This window comes from Pelobates fuscus, chromosome 4 (assembly GCF_036172605.1).
Source record: "Pelobates fuscus isolate aPelFus1 chromosome 4, aPelFus1.pri, whole genome shotgun sequence".
In the NCBI taxonomy this organism is placed as follows: domain Eukaryota; kingdom Metazoa; phylum Chordata; class Amphibia; order Anura; family Pelobatidae; genus Pelobates; species Pelobates fuscus.
The window spans coordinates 196,425,476-196,439,789 of NC_086320.1; the positions used below are offsets into that span (position 1 = coordinate 196,425,476).

The 14,314-nt window shown below is 39.1% G+C and overlaps 1 protein-coding gene across 1 annotated transcript in view; it reads left to right on the forward strand.

Annotated features, from left to right (window-relative positions):
- The window catches only part of CDH18 (cadherin 18), a 696,504-nt gene that overhangs the window by 548,812 nt on the left and 133,378 nt on the right, over positions 1-14,314 (forward strand). The window contains exon 8 of the mRNA XM_063451839.1: positions 3,523-3,776. Within this exon, the coding sequence (XP_063307909.1) occupies positions 3,523-3,776 (254 nt within the window). The remainder of the gene's footprint in view (positions 1-3,522; positions 3,777-14,314) is intronic.

Consider the following 14,314-nt stretch of genomic DNA (forward strand, 5'->3'; position numbering starts at 1 on the left):
CAATGTTAAATCTTACAAGGTTACTTAAATTCACATATCTATGCAAACAATTCTCATTATGTAGCTATACCATTTCAATCTCACCAATTAATGCCTCCAAACTATCCCTATTTAGGGGTTCTGCCCTGCCACTTCGACTTTGTTCCAGGGTATTCCACTTTTAAAACAAACAAGCAAACACATAAAACAAATAAATATGAGTCTATTGGGATCAATATGATCCCTATAATAATATAAGGGGAGGGGAATTAACAACACCGTATGTCCCCACCTGTCATGTAGCAGGTGGGGGCATGCCTACTAAATGTCTAAACCTAGTGATTGTGCAGCCATTGCTGGGTAGTCACTAGGAAAGCCCCATACAGGTAGATAGACCTGTACAATAATGAGTACATAGCCCCATCAAAAACGCCCTCTAAAAGCCCCCACCTGTTGGCATTGGGTGGGTAATTTAAAATAAGTAATGTGGGTTGGACACATTACTGTCCACCTCCCTATCCCAACTCATGGCCAGCTGGTATGGATATTTAATAAAGTAAAATAAATGTTGCCCCTCCCCCCCCATCTGTGTTCAGAAATTGGTGCTATTATAATATTCAGGATCTAGTGTCCTCCCTGGCCCTCACACATTGGCAGTGAATGAGAGATCTAATTTAAAAGGGGTGAGGATCTAATGTCCATTGAGGTAATCGACCTAGGGTCCATAACCTTAAATATTGGCATGTGCATCCCCCCTTCTTCCCCAAATGGCTAGGGGTCTCTAATCCCCTAGTCACTTGCTATATAAAGTTAATATTTCTACCAACCATTTACCAAAATAATTGTGAGGGGGCAATAAATCTAATACATGTTATCTAATATGTGTAATAAGTGCTCGTAAACATCTAAAATCTTCTTTCTTCTAATTCTTTTGGTCTTCTGCCCTAAAAAAAGACTATATAAAAATCCATAAACCCCGCCATTACTAATGAACAAAAAAAGTCAAAAATGATTCACTAAAAGAAACAATGAAAAATATGAAAAAACATGTCCCAATATAATGAATCCATCAATTGAGGGATCAGTGAAGACTGAGCTCTGATAACAGGGAAAGCCCTATGCAACATGAGTAAGAGTGCTCTGATTGGTTAGCTCTTAGAATCATTTCTCTCAGAGGAGATATGGCAGGTGTGGGCAATGTGAAATACCTTCATTATCATATTTCTTGACCCCTTTATTGACCCTTACAGGAATTTTTATTTATTCATTAATTTATTTACTTTTTTTAATGTGGCAGTTTGTTAGCCATTGCATAATTAACCCTTGCTGCTATGAAGAAGACAGACACTAAAGGAGTATTTAACCCTGCAATGTAAACATCACAGTTTCAACAAAGCTGCAATGTTTCACATTGCAGGCTTGAAATGACAGGACCAGGGCTCCCAGACCAATTCATTAAGATGAAGAGGTCTGGGTGAATTTAGTGGTCCTTTAAGCAGCTGTATTTAATTACTTCCATCCAAAAAACAAAGTCAGTCTTTCTGCACTAAAGCTTAACTGCTAACGTTAACAGTAGGCTAATGATCCCAATCGAATATCAAACAACCATACCGTCCGCTAACCTGGCTTCAATCGTATGTTTCAGACCGATTGCAATATGTGGCCATGTCTGATAGTGCTTCCCTCCCTCTTGCAGTCACATGTGGTGTTCCCCAAGGCTCCATACCCCTGCTATTCACATTTTCTGCAAATCCTCAACTGTACACATGTATGCAGACGACACTGTAATCTACTCTAGTAAACCCAATCTACCGCAGCTTGAGGCTGTGCTCCGAAACCAATTCACAGAGGTAGAATAGTGAATAGCAGATAAACTTTTCCTAAACACTGACAAAACCGTTACAATGATCTTTGGAGCTGTACCTAAATTACGTAAACTACAAAATCAACAATTGTGTATCAGAACAAATTCAAATAGTACACTGACAGCAGTCTGCTCTTTTAAATATCTAGGTATGTTGCTAGTCCCCAATATATCTTTAGGCCTTCACATTGAAAAAATATCTTCAAAACTTTACCCAAAATTAGGTGCCCTGTACAGAAACAAATCCCACCTAAGCCCTACAGTAAGGAAACAGATAGTGCAACAAATGCTAATGCCGGTCATTGATTATGGGGATATATTGTATGCACCCGCACCGCAAACCCACCTTAATAAACTTAATACATTATATAACTTGTTCTGCCGCTTTGTACTGAAATGTAATTACTTTACCCACCACTGTGACATGCTAAAAGAGCTAAACTTGCTGTCGCTGGAATCCCGACACACTATTCATATTTCCAGCCTTGTGCATAAGAGCATTTCTGGGAAGCTCCTACCCTCCCCAAGTAGAATGATCTCTCTGGCTGTTCCCACCTCCTATGACCTCCGATCCAGTACTAGCACAATATTTAGCATACCGCAATACAAAAATAAAATGGCTCGATCCTCCTTTTCCTACAGAGCACCGCAATTATGGAATAACCTCAGGGACACAGTCAAATCTTCATTCAATCTAAAATCTTTTAAGAGATCTATGGCAATATACCTCAGCACAGAATGCACCTGTCATGGTTGAATATATTTATTACCTGTTATATATTAAATGTATATATGTATACATATATAGTTTGTATATTGTATCCTATTGTAACAATGCAATGTTTTGTGGACAAAGAACCAGGACATACTTGAAAATGAGAGAAATCTCAAGGTATCTATTCTAGTAAAATATTTTATAAATTAATGAATTAAAATGAACATTTGGAAAACTATTGGACAAGAAATGTGATTTGCAAAAGCTGTCATTGGAGTTTGAATGTGATTTTAATATGTTGCTTGTCAGCATTTTTTTTATGAGAAGCATTTTATTTTAGTTTATGGCAGTTTTAGGCAAACAGCATTATTCTATAAAGCTTCTGCCTCTCTATATTATTTACTTCAGTTTTACACAAAATTATAATTTATATGTATTAATGTATCAGTTTAGTCATCAAAGTAAATCCATAGTTAAATTGTTTTATTATGTTAAAAAATCAATGTAGCAGAATATAAAATACACCATAATTAATTTTGTTGGTCAGTTTTGGCTGCCATTAAGTAGTATTTTTACCTATTTAACAACATAAAGAATTTTCTAATTTTTAAGCTTTGATTCTCAAATAAGGTCCTCTGTGCTCAACAAAACTGAAGGACCTATTAACATTAGTTGATATGTGTCAGTGCATTAGTCATTTTAACAGGCGCAGCTGCACTAATGAAACAGCCACTTCTGCTCATTTGATGAGTTCTTGAAATATTGCATTAGTGCAGGGCATGATGACATTATGGATGCTTTGAAATAGGTATTCTCCCTTTCCTGAACATCTGCCTTAGTGATCAGACAAATGATAATAGTGACTAGTGACTTACGTGTATTATCAAGTGCTGACTAAATGACACATTGTATTAATATATTTTGTTTTCAGATGCTTAAATACAATACATATTTTATTTTTCAGCCATTAAACTATGAAAAAAAGAAATTATACTCTCTTAATATTGAGGGTGTTAATATCCACTTGGATCACCGCTTCTCTCACCTTGGCCCTTTTAAAGACAGTACAATGCTGAAGGTTATTGTGGGAGATGTAGATGAGGCCCCACTGTTTAACATGCCTTTCTATGAGATGGAAGTTTATGAAGATGCAAAAATTGGAACAATTGTGGGAATGGTGACAGCACAAGATCCAGACAGCACAAGCAGCTCAGTAAGGTAAGAAAACATATGCACTCCATTCTGTAAATCTAAAAAAAGTTAAGGTACCTTAAAAGCCTGATAGATGTCTTAAAAAAAGGTAAAGTAATCAGAACCTCCAACTCTTGAAATATGCCCTTCAATTGTTCTTGATTAAACATCGGAACCATGGTATAATGACATTTGCTTTTTGGCCATTAGGACCAAGAAACAGAGATTGAAGTAAGTTGATTGCACCTGTTATTTCAATTCTCAACTATTTCAAAGTCCATGTTGATTTCTGTTTGCAATTAGCTTGGCATTGTGTTACTTAGTTTCATGTAGGATTGAACTGTGTGATCTGCTTCCTATAAAAGGTAGTTTGTAGCTACATAAAAACGTGCAGGCCATGCAAAAGACATGGAGAGAAACTTTGTAGACCTGAACATTTAATCTATATCTGAGGAACCTGAGTTGATTTATGCTTCTTTACTTAATATGATGTCATCAACCAACCATATATATATTTTTAATTATGTCATAGGCAACCCATTTTTCCATGGACTATTGGTGGCCAAGGAATCTGAATTATCAATTTGTTTTTCATTATATGCAAAATCATTAGACTCTGAGCCTCGGAGATGTGGACATCTATCTTTTCAACAAAGTATTTACACCCATTCTTTTTTTTTCTCAAGAAATAAAGATCACAGTTATTGACTTATTTTATGTCCCCAAACCCCAGGCATGGATACAAATTGAGACTCAATCATATCTTAAAAACAAAAGGAAAATCAAGACTTAAATACGTATTTAGCTAATTTACTTTTGTAAGAGCTTTTGTATATGGTTGCTAATTTTATAGTTTGAGTTGAACCCAATTTTACTTGTGTTTTAGGTTATCTGGATCAGCATATGCAACAATTTAAATCAAAACTCAGGTTAAATTAAAGTAATTAAAAATTGTAATATAATTGCTTCTAGACCCTGTACAAACAAATTCATCAGAATATTATAACTTCCCTAAAGTAAGCACACTTAAAGAAATTAAATATAATTTTGTGAAACTTTTTGAAATGTTAGACTTAATAAAATTACATAGTTGCATAGTTGAGAGGTAGATATATACAAAAATGGGATACAGCTTGGTACAAAAATACAAAAGATGAACAGTACATAGTGATGTTTTGTAACATATGTAAATACGGCAACTACTGATTGCACTCACAGGATAGAAGCCCAAATGAGCTGCAGTAATCCACTCTCCTTCTTAAACTGGAATCGATAACTCTGCTGGAGCAAGGACTTCAGAGGATGGAGCTAGGGATCAATAAAATTTTATATTTTTATTTAGGCAATAAAAAGCCTTGTCATATGAAAATATTAAAATCAAACAAACATGAGTATAAGGTATCTAACGCGTTTCGTCAATTCAAGATGGATTTCCTCAGAGATAAAATAATCAGCAATAGATAAAATATATCATGCATAATCACAATCCCCCCACAGTCTCATTTAAATAATACCCGTCCTTAATGTTGATTGGAGAATCCTCTAGGAGTTAATTGGATCTAGTTCCAATCCGACAGGGTATTTTGGAACAAAGATCTCCTCATAGGTCATCGCCGGTATTATTTTCAGCCATTCACAATCATGGGTGTGATTACCCGCCGACTTTCCAGATCTGGTATGCTTGCGTTCCACAGGTCCGAGATTTGTGTTCCACGGGGTATTTCGGGTTCCGGTTGACTTAAAAAGTTCATGAACACTGCTTGAATTCAAACTCCCTAGCCCCATGCGTTACAAATCTGTTGGAACTGCTAAAAAGCAGTCAAACATTAAGGAGCAGGGGGATCTTAAAATATAGGAACATAGAGACAACACAGCAACTGTTCAGTATAAAAATATATGCCAAATAGACGTATGGGATATACAAAAACTTGGGAAAACAGTTTAACACAGGTCAGAACCACCCCATGGCTATAATAAGAAAAAAGATTAGAATGGGGTTATAAAAAATATAGAAAAATAATTTAAATTAATACATTAATTTAAAAAAAAAATTAAAAATAAAAAGTAAAAATATTGGGACAAATAACGTCAGATGTGAAATTTGTTATATAACTAAATAGCAGAGAAAAAAATCATATCAATAATTTGTGTATAAAAATAATGAAAAATATATTTTAAAAAAATCTATATGTAAATACATGAAATATAAAACTAAAAAATATAAATAAAAAATAAAAATGCATAATGAATTAGAAAATGTTATAATAATGCATATATACATATATACACATATACATACATACATATATACAAACACACATGCATACGCATATATATATATATATATATACCAAAATAGAGAATAGAGGATGCACACACAGGACTTTGTGAAAAAATCTGTAGTTTTATTTAATCCATGTAAAAGGTTTTTGGTTTGTACCTGGATTAAATAAAACTACAGATTTTTTCACAAAGTCCTGTGTGTGCATCCTACATTCTCTATTTTGGTATATATGGAACGCAACGTGGATTGCACCCAGGCAGGTATCCTATTAGATTATTACGGAGCGTGCCAAGCTATTCTTATTTTTTTATATATATATATATATATATATATATATATATATATATATATATATATACAAGGCTCAATGTATATACTAATATATGGCCTGATTGGGTAAAACCAACGGTGAGAAATTGGAGTCAATTACAGTAAATATTGTAATTTATCCAAACAAAATAATAAAACCAATGATGAGAGAGTATAATCCCTTAACATTATGAAAGGGAACCCAATATAATAAAATGAATAAAAAGGAGAAAAACATATATAATAATTTTATTTGCTATGGGGATACCCTTTTTGGGGTAACTAGGTGCCACAAGGTTTTTTAAGTTTTCATTTTTCTTATAAATGATAGGTGGTCGATTTGGTAAAAAATTACCTACAACTGGATCTTGATGTAATATAGGCTTGAATTTATTAAGGTATTTTTTATCTTATCCAGTGGTCAGTGTTGTATTTAGTTACAAAAATATGTCTAAACTTCTCCTCTGTGGTACTTTTTGGTCGATCCATTAGTAGTTTATTTCTATATTTTTGTGCAATTATCCTGATCTCTCTTTCAATAGTATTCTTATTATGCCATATATTCCATATGTCCTGCCTGAATTTTAAAATCTTGTATATTGCAACAATTTTGTTGCACTCTAGTTAGTTTACTTCTTGCAATAGTTTTCAACCATGGTTTATGGTGACACCTCTTCCTATGGACATAGCTGTTCCCATCCATTTATTTTTTTAAAGCATTTGGATTTCATTGGCATATTTATCCCATTCTGGTGGAAACTTTAAATTAAATGGATTTTGATTTAGGTATTGTACAAACACATCAAATGACTCGCGAGATTCATTCCAGATGACAAGGACATCATCAATGTACCTCCGCCATAGGACCAGATTCGCTGACCAGTCATGCCCGCACCACACAAAAAGGTCTTCCCACCTTCTCATATATATGTTGGCATAACTGGGGGACAAAATTTGTGTTTGAATGTAAGATATATGAGAAGGCGGAGCCTGGAGTTGTGGGAGGGGTTGCAGCCGGCCTATTTAAATCCACTACTCACCTTCATACCTTGCTGACAACGCTTGGTCACTTCCGGTTCCGGTCCAGACGGCGAGTCCCACTCACACTAAACGGCGGTAGCAGGTACTCGGCGGGAGTAACTTTTTCGGCGGGTAAACAGAGCGGTGTCGGCATCTCGACTGCCGGAAAGACGGGTCACACTTCCGGGGTTAACTACACTTCCGGGGTTAACTGGCCGGTAAATCGTGAGTACGGGCACGGGCATAATTACATTACTAAAAATGCATACAATACGGCGGGTACAATTACTGTCTGACCCAGGCAACAGTACGGTACCAAATCATACGGATTATAAATCAGGCTACCGCACAAATTCATTCAGCAATGTCAATACGGTTCAATACTGCCATCTAGCGGCAGGCAGCGATATAAAAAAAAAAAAAAAAACTTTATAATGAAATTTGTATTTAAACTGGGTTAAGGTTAAGGAAGTTTAAAGTATGTCATATAAATGGATATATTTTATTAGGTCACCATGCATAATCCTTTTATGTCACACCAGTCACCACGTAAATAATAAAAGTGAAATGACGGTATGTTAAACTAGGTTAAGGTTAAATGAAGTTTTAATAGTATGTCACATAAAATAGATTTATATTTTTTTTATGTCACCATGCATAATCCTTTCATTATTACTAAAATATAATACGGGGCATATGGTAATAATTGTTATAAATGCACGGATACATCAACATACGATTACAACGGGAATAATAATTTAAACTAGATAATATCATGTCCTTTCAGGCGGGTTGCTAACAGTTACTACACGGGAGCGACTCAGTATTAAGGAAATCTGATAAATACGGTACGTTCATGGAATATAACTCTGGTGACATTAATAGTGGATTACTGTCCTAAAGTTTACACACCAGATATTCAAGATAATTATGCCAAACCTATAAGGGACGCTGCGTTACAAATTACCCTCATATGTTACAGAATCTTCAAGACCAACGCTGGTTATTACGAGTCGGCAGAATCGTAGTACATATTACATCTTGGCCAGAATAGGTGTAATAAATAGGACCAAACGCTTAGGTGCGTGACAGGTAATAAGCGGGTATTTACAGGTTATTTCAATAAGGGGAAGGGGTATGCTTAAACGGGTGTTTTACGTTGAATATTTTCATCATAGGCCAAGCAAACTAGGCATATACAAGGACAGCCGTAACCTAAACATCAACGCATCAGGTACGTATTAGTCAAATATTATACCTACTACACGATATAGAATCTAACACGATAGTTGGGTATAGATAATGTACTGATAATTTTATAAACCTCACGACGATTAACGTCTAAATTACACTCAATACGGTGGTAATTTCGTTAGCCATAGCACTTAGATAGATTCCACGGTACTCAACCCAAAGTACAGAGAGGGCCCCACAAGTCACTCACAGATCACGTAATACGACGTACGAGGCCCACCTTCCTGCCACAACGCTTCGGTGGCACATACATACGACAAACGCTAAATAACAGGCCAATCGTCCCATCGGCAAGTAACATTACGTTAACAGCTTCAGTAGCTACTACTAGTTACTGACAAGTCGCTTCAAACACTTGTGTCATTTATATAGGATGTCTCACGCATCTGACATAGCAGAAGACGTCTCCCCTCCCAGCACGCCTGTTAGGCCACCCACCCCTTTGATGGCCCCAGCAGCAGCCGAGAACTCAGATAGTCCATGTTCATTGAGGTCATGGACTATTCCGAAAATTGCGGCGGAACTAAGACGTAGGGGTGTACCATACCCGGCCACGGCAAGGAAAGCTGAACTGTATAGGATCATGATGACAACCCCAGAGGCCCCTCAACCAGGATCCAGCTCACAGGATAATATGAATGAAACTTTAGCTGGACTACAAGTCACCATGACTTCGATCCTAGCGTCAATTAGTAATATCAGCCAGAGAATGGACAGGCTGGAAGCACCCGAACCAGTTATCTTGGCACCAGACATCAATCTCACGCCAGAGGTTGAACACATAGCAGCACAGGGTAATGTGGCAGGGGCACAAGTTGCACAAAATCCTACCACTCATGTCATCACTCCAGCACACTTGGTACCTCCTAACATTAGGAAAGACATTTTAGAAGGGAAAGATGTCAACCTTATTTCCCTTCTTATAGCATCCCAAGACGTGATAGAGAATAAGACCTTTAATTATGGGGATCTGTCAGTGGTAATGAAAGCAAGAGACCCCAGACTAAGTAAAAAATTTACCATACCGGAGTTTGTCCTAGCTTTCGGGATATATAGAGATGTGGTATGCACCAGTTTTCCACATCGTAGGGAAGAACTGGACTTGTATCTACACAAATTGGTGGATCTGGGACACAAGTACGGTGGCCATACCTTTTTTGAGTACCACAAGTCCTTTTCGGCTAAAGCAGCGGCAGCTTTGGTACAGTTCAACATAAGGACAGACTGGAGGCATTTAGATATGGAACTTTTTTGCCGTCATTTTGCCGGGCTCGTCCCACCGTCTTGTGCAATTTGTGCATCCAGTTCCCATTCCACCAATTTGTGCCCGAACGAACCAAGTCTTCCTACTACCAGCTATGCAGCTCCAGGTACCAATAATACGGACCAAAGGACATTCAAGGATAAATTAGGTAGGCCAATAGTTTTCCTTGGAAAGGCGCAGATATGTAATAACTTTAATGCTGGTGGATGCAGCTTCAGCGCTTGCAGGTTATTACATGTCTGCACCATCTGCCACAGAGCTCACGCCAAAACGATGTGCCCCAACCGTTTATTCCCTAAGAAATGACTGACGGAGGTTAATGTAGATACACTGGCGTTTTACCTTAGTTCACATCCATCCAGGGACTTGGTACAATTTCTAATCACGGGTTTCACAGAAGGGTTTCACACAGGGTTGGTAGCACTGCCTTCAGGCACTATCGAATGCCGGAACTTACAATCTGCCACTACGGATCCAACAACAGTAGACGAACTGTTGAAAGCCGAAGTAGGGAATGGTTTCATGTTAGGGCCATTCACGAGGCCACCATTCACTTGTTGGAGAACCAGCCCAATAGGCGTGGCACGGGGCAAATACAACAATAAAGCACGTTTGATTATTGATTTGTCAGCACCTCATTCAAGCACCACACCAAGCCTAAACTCACTCATACCTTCATCCGAGTTTTCATTACAGTACGCCACAGTCGATAATGCAATACAGGCCATTCTGGGAGCAGGAAGGGCAGCGTGGCTAAGTAAAACTGACATTTCTAATGCATTTAAACTGCTCCCTCTGCACCCCTCTCTATGGCATTTGCATGGAGTTTGGTGGAAGGGATTATACTATTTCGCTAACCGACTGACATTTGGGGCTAAAAGTAGCCCCAAATTATTTGACATTTTTGCAGAGACACTGTGTTGGCTACTGCTGAATATCTGCTGTTGTCCAGTGGTGATACACTATCTGGACGACTTCCTTACAGTAGAGAAACAAGACACGATACCACACAGCATTAACAAGACGGTGGCATTATTCAAGACATTAGGCGTACCCGTGGCCGAGAACAAGACTGTGGGACCCACCACCAAGTTAACCTTCCTAGGTATTGATTTAGATTCAGCAGCCATGCAAGCCAGCCTGCCAGCAGACAAGGTTCAGAGAATCCGGGTAGAGATCGGGTCATTTCTCGATAACGGCACAACGTCGAGGAAGGATCTTCAGTCACTCCTGGGTTCTCTGAACTTCGCCATGAGAATAATACCACAGGGACGAGCCTTCATATCACGTCTCCTCAGGTTATTACCCGATTTACCCAACAATGACAGCAGGGTTACACTGGACAGTCAGGCTAGGGCAGATCTGACTATGTGGCACCATTTCCTGTCAGACTGGAATGGGAGGAATTTGTTCATCCCACCACTAACATTAGAGTCCCCAGTGTTATGGACAGATGCCGCAGGTCAAACAGGGTTCGCAGCCATCTTCGAGAATAGATGGTTAAGGGATGCTTGGCCTAGCGAAGCAATAGGCTTACCCGCATTTACTAAAACTTCGGCACTTTTTGAAATCTACCCCATAGTGGCAGCAGCAAAAGTCTGGGGCTACTTATGGGGTGGTAAAGCTGTCAAATGCTACTCCGACAATACAGCGGCTTGCGAGATTCTGAACAAAGGCAGGTCTTCATCACTGATCATCATGAGCCTGGTCAGGAGACTTACATGGTTGGCAGCCACACACAATTTTTTCCTGACTTGCATACACATACCAGGTCACCAAAATACAGCAGCTGACGCACTATCCCGTTCAAAATTGCAGGTCTTCAGACAGCTACACCCAACAGCGGAGGTTTGGCCAAGCAAGGCACCGCAGTTCAGAGACCTCATCCTGGACTAAAAACAATCATGGAACATGGGAAAACACTAATACAAGCCTCACTATCCCCAAACACCAGACGCACATACAACCGTGCCTTAATCTTACTGCATAAGTTCATTTCCGAATATGGTATCACGAATCATTACTGTTTAAGTACCTTAGTGGCATTCACCTCTTTTTGCCATCTTAATTTGAAACTGGCACACAACACCATAAAACTTTATTTAACAGGAATACAGCATTATATAAGTAACACATATCCTGGTATAAAAAACTTCCTGTCCGCACATGCCATAAAAAACATGCTAAAAGGCATACAACGCCTAGACAGCCCTAAACCCACTACACGGTTACCAATTGACGCAGAAAAATTCAGGGCCTTATCAGACATGTTAGACACCAAACCCTTCGACAGTCAAACCAACAACACACTTAAAACAGCCATATACTTGGCCTTTTATGGGTTTATGCGTCCTAACGAACTCACACTTAATAATATCAATAACAAGGAAAAAATGCTGCGTATATCACACCTAAATAAAATAGGTGATCACTACACCTTATCGTTAAAACAGTCAAAAACCAATCAAGTAGGACCACCTCTTGACATTCAGTTCTACCCAACCGGCAATCAGTGGTGCCCCGTACACTTGTTCAATATATACATGGCAGGTAGAGTGGACCAGCCTAAACAAGCTCCTCTCCTCACCATACACGGTCAACCATTGACTACCTCAAAGTTCGTCAAATACGTTAGATTACTGTTCACAAGAATCGGGTTCGATCCCGCAGCCTATACTGGCCACTCTTTTTGTATCGGAGCAGCCACATCCGCCTCCAGCCAAAACATACCAGTTCACATTATTAAAAGGCTTGGACGGTGGAAATCTTCGGCATACCATCGTTACATACCACAACCAGAGAAAGAATTGAGGCTTGCGTTCACACAGTTGGCTAAATGATGAATCCGTTGTTAATGATATATGTGCATACGTAATAAAGTGTGGAATATAAATTCTCTTTTTGCCCTCTTTATTTACAGGCCAACCCGTACGTCGGTTTCGGCACACCTCAACCGACTTAGTATATTCTAATATGTTTATAGATATAAGTTGCAGTATACGGCCTTCTTCCCTGACCACAAATATATATATATATATATATATATATATATATATATAAAGGCATAGAGGCAGACCCTATGGGTGGACTTGCAGGAGGGTCCTGTGGGTGGACTTGGAGGTGGACATTGAGCTGTGTTAAAGGCCTCAAAATACCGCTTTCTGCCCCAAACATACACACAAATACCTTTGCACCTTTTTAGTGACCAAGTTGGTATTAGCTTTTAGTTGCTCCGAACTCTAAACATGCACTCAAACAGGAAGTGCTCTATGGAATATCCTACCTGAATTTGTTCCCGGTACTTTTAAGAGCAACCTGGTGCCTCCTTAACAGCTAAATTGGGGGAGGGAATGGGCACTGTATTAATTTGGTGAGGTAGGGGGGCAGTGTATTAAATTGGGGGAGGGAGTGGGCAGTGTATTAATTTGAGGGAGGGGGAGGGCACTGTATTAAATTGAGGGAGGTAGGAGGCCAGTGTATTCAATTGAGGGAGGATGGGGCTGTGTATTAGAGTGGTGGAATGGGGGCAGTGCATTAATTTAGGGGAGGAAAGGGGATGTTTATTAGAGTGGCGATAGGGGAGACAGTCTATTAGAGTGGTGGGAGGGGGGCAGTGTGTTACATTTGGGGAGGGCACTGTATTAAATTAAGAGAGGAAGGGCAGTGTATAAAATTAGAGTGGTGGGAAAGGTGACAGTGTGTTAAATTTGAGAGTGGGCAGTATATTAGAGTTGTGAGAGGGAGCAGTGTGTTAAATTGGGGTGAGAACAGTGTATTAAATTAAAGTAATGTGAGTGGGGACAGTGTATTCAATTAGAGTGGAGGGAAATATATTGGATTTGTGGGCAGTGTATTGGATTTGGGGGCAGTGTATTAGAATGGGGGGCAGGGGGGAGTGTATTAGATTGGGTCTGCATGGAGGCGCTGCCTACCATGTGACATCACAATGTCCCACCAATATGATCTGCCATATGAGTTAACACCAGTGCTGCACACAGTGTCTTTTCTATGAAAAGGCAGTGTGTTTACAGTAAAAGCCTGCAGTAACAGGCTATTGACACCAGAACCACTACATCAAGCTGTAGTGGTTCTGGTGACTATAGTGTCTATTTAATGTAGAGATTAGTGAGACTACTTGCCACCTGATGAGGACAAGAGGTTGATGATGGGCTCAGGCTGCAATCTGGCTCCACTGGTCGGGTGTAGAAAAGGCTCCCTGGAGGCTGTTTGTAACTCTGCTCACAATGAACGAACAGGAAGCAGCTCCATTTTTGAGGCCCCTTATACAACTCAAGGTCTGGGCCCGCAGGGCCTGACCATGAGTGTGCCTACAAACCCTGTCCATAAGTCCACCTACATGGCCCACACCCGAGTTCGCTCACAGGGAGTGGAGTGTATGTATGTAGTGGATATGTTATGTGTATTGTAGAGGAT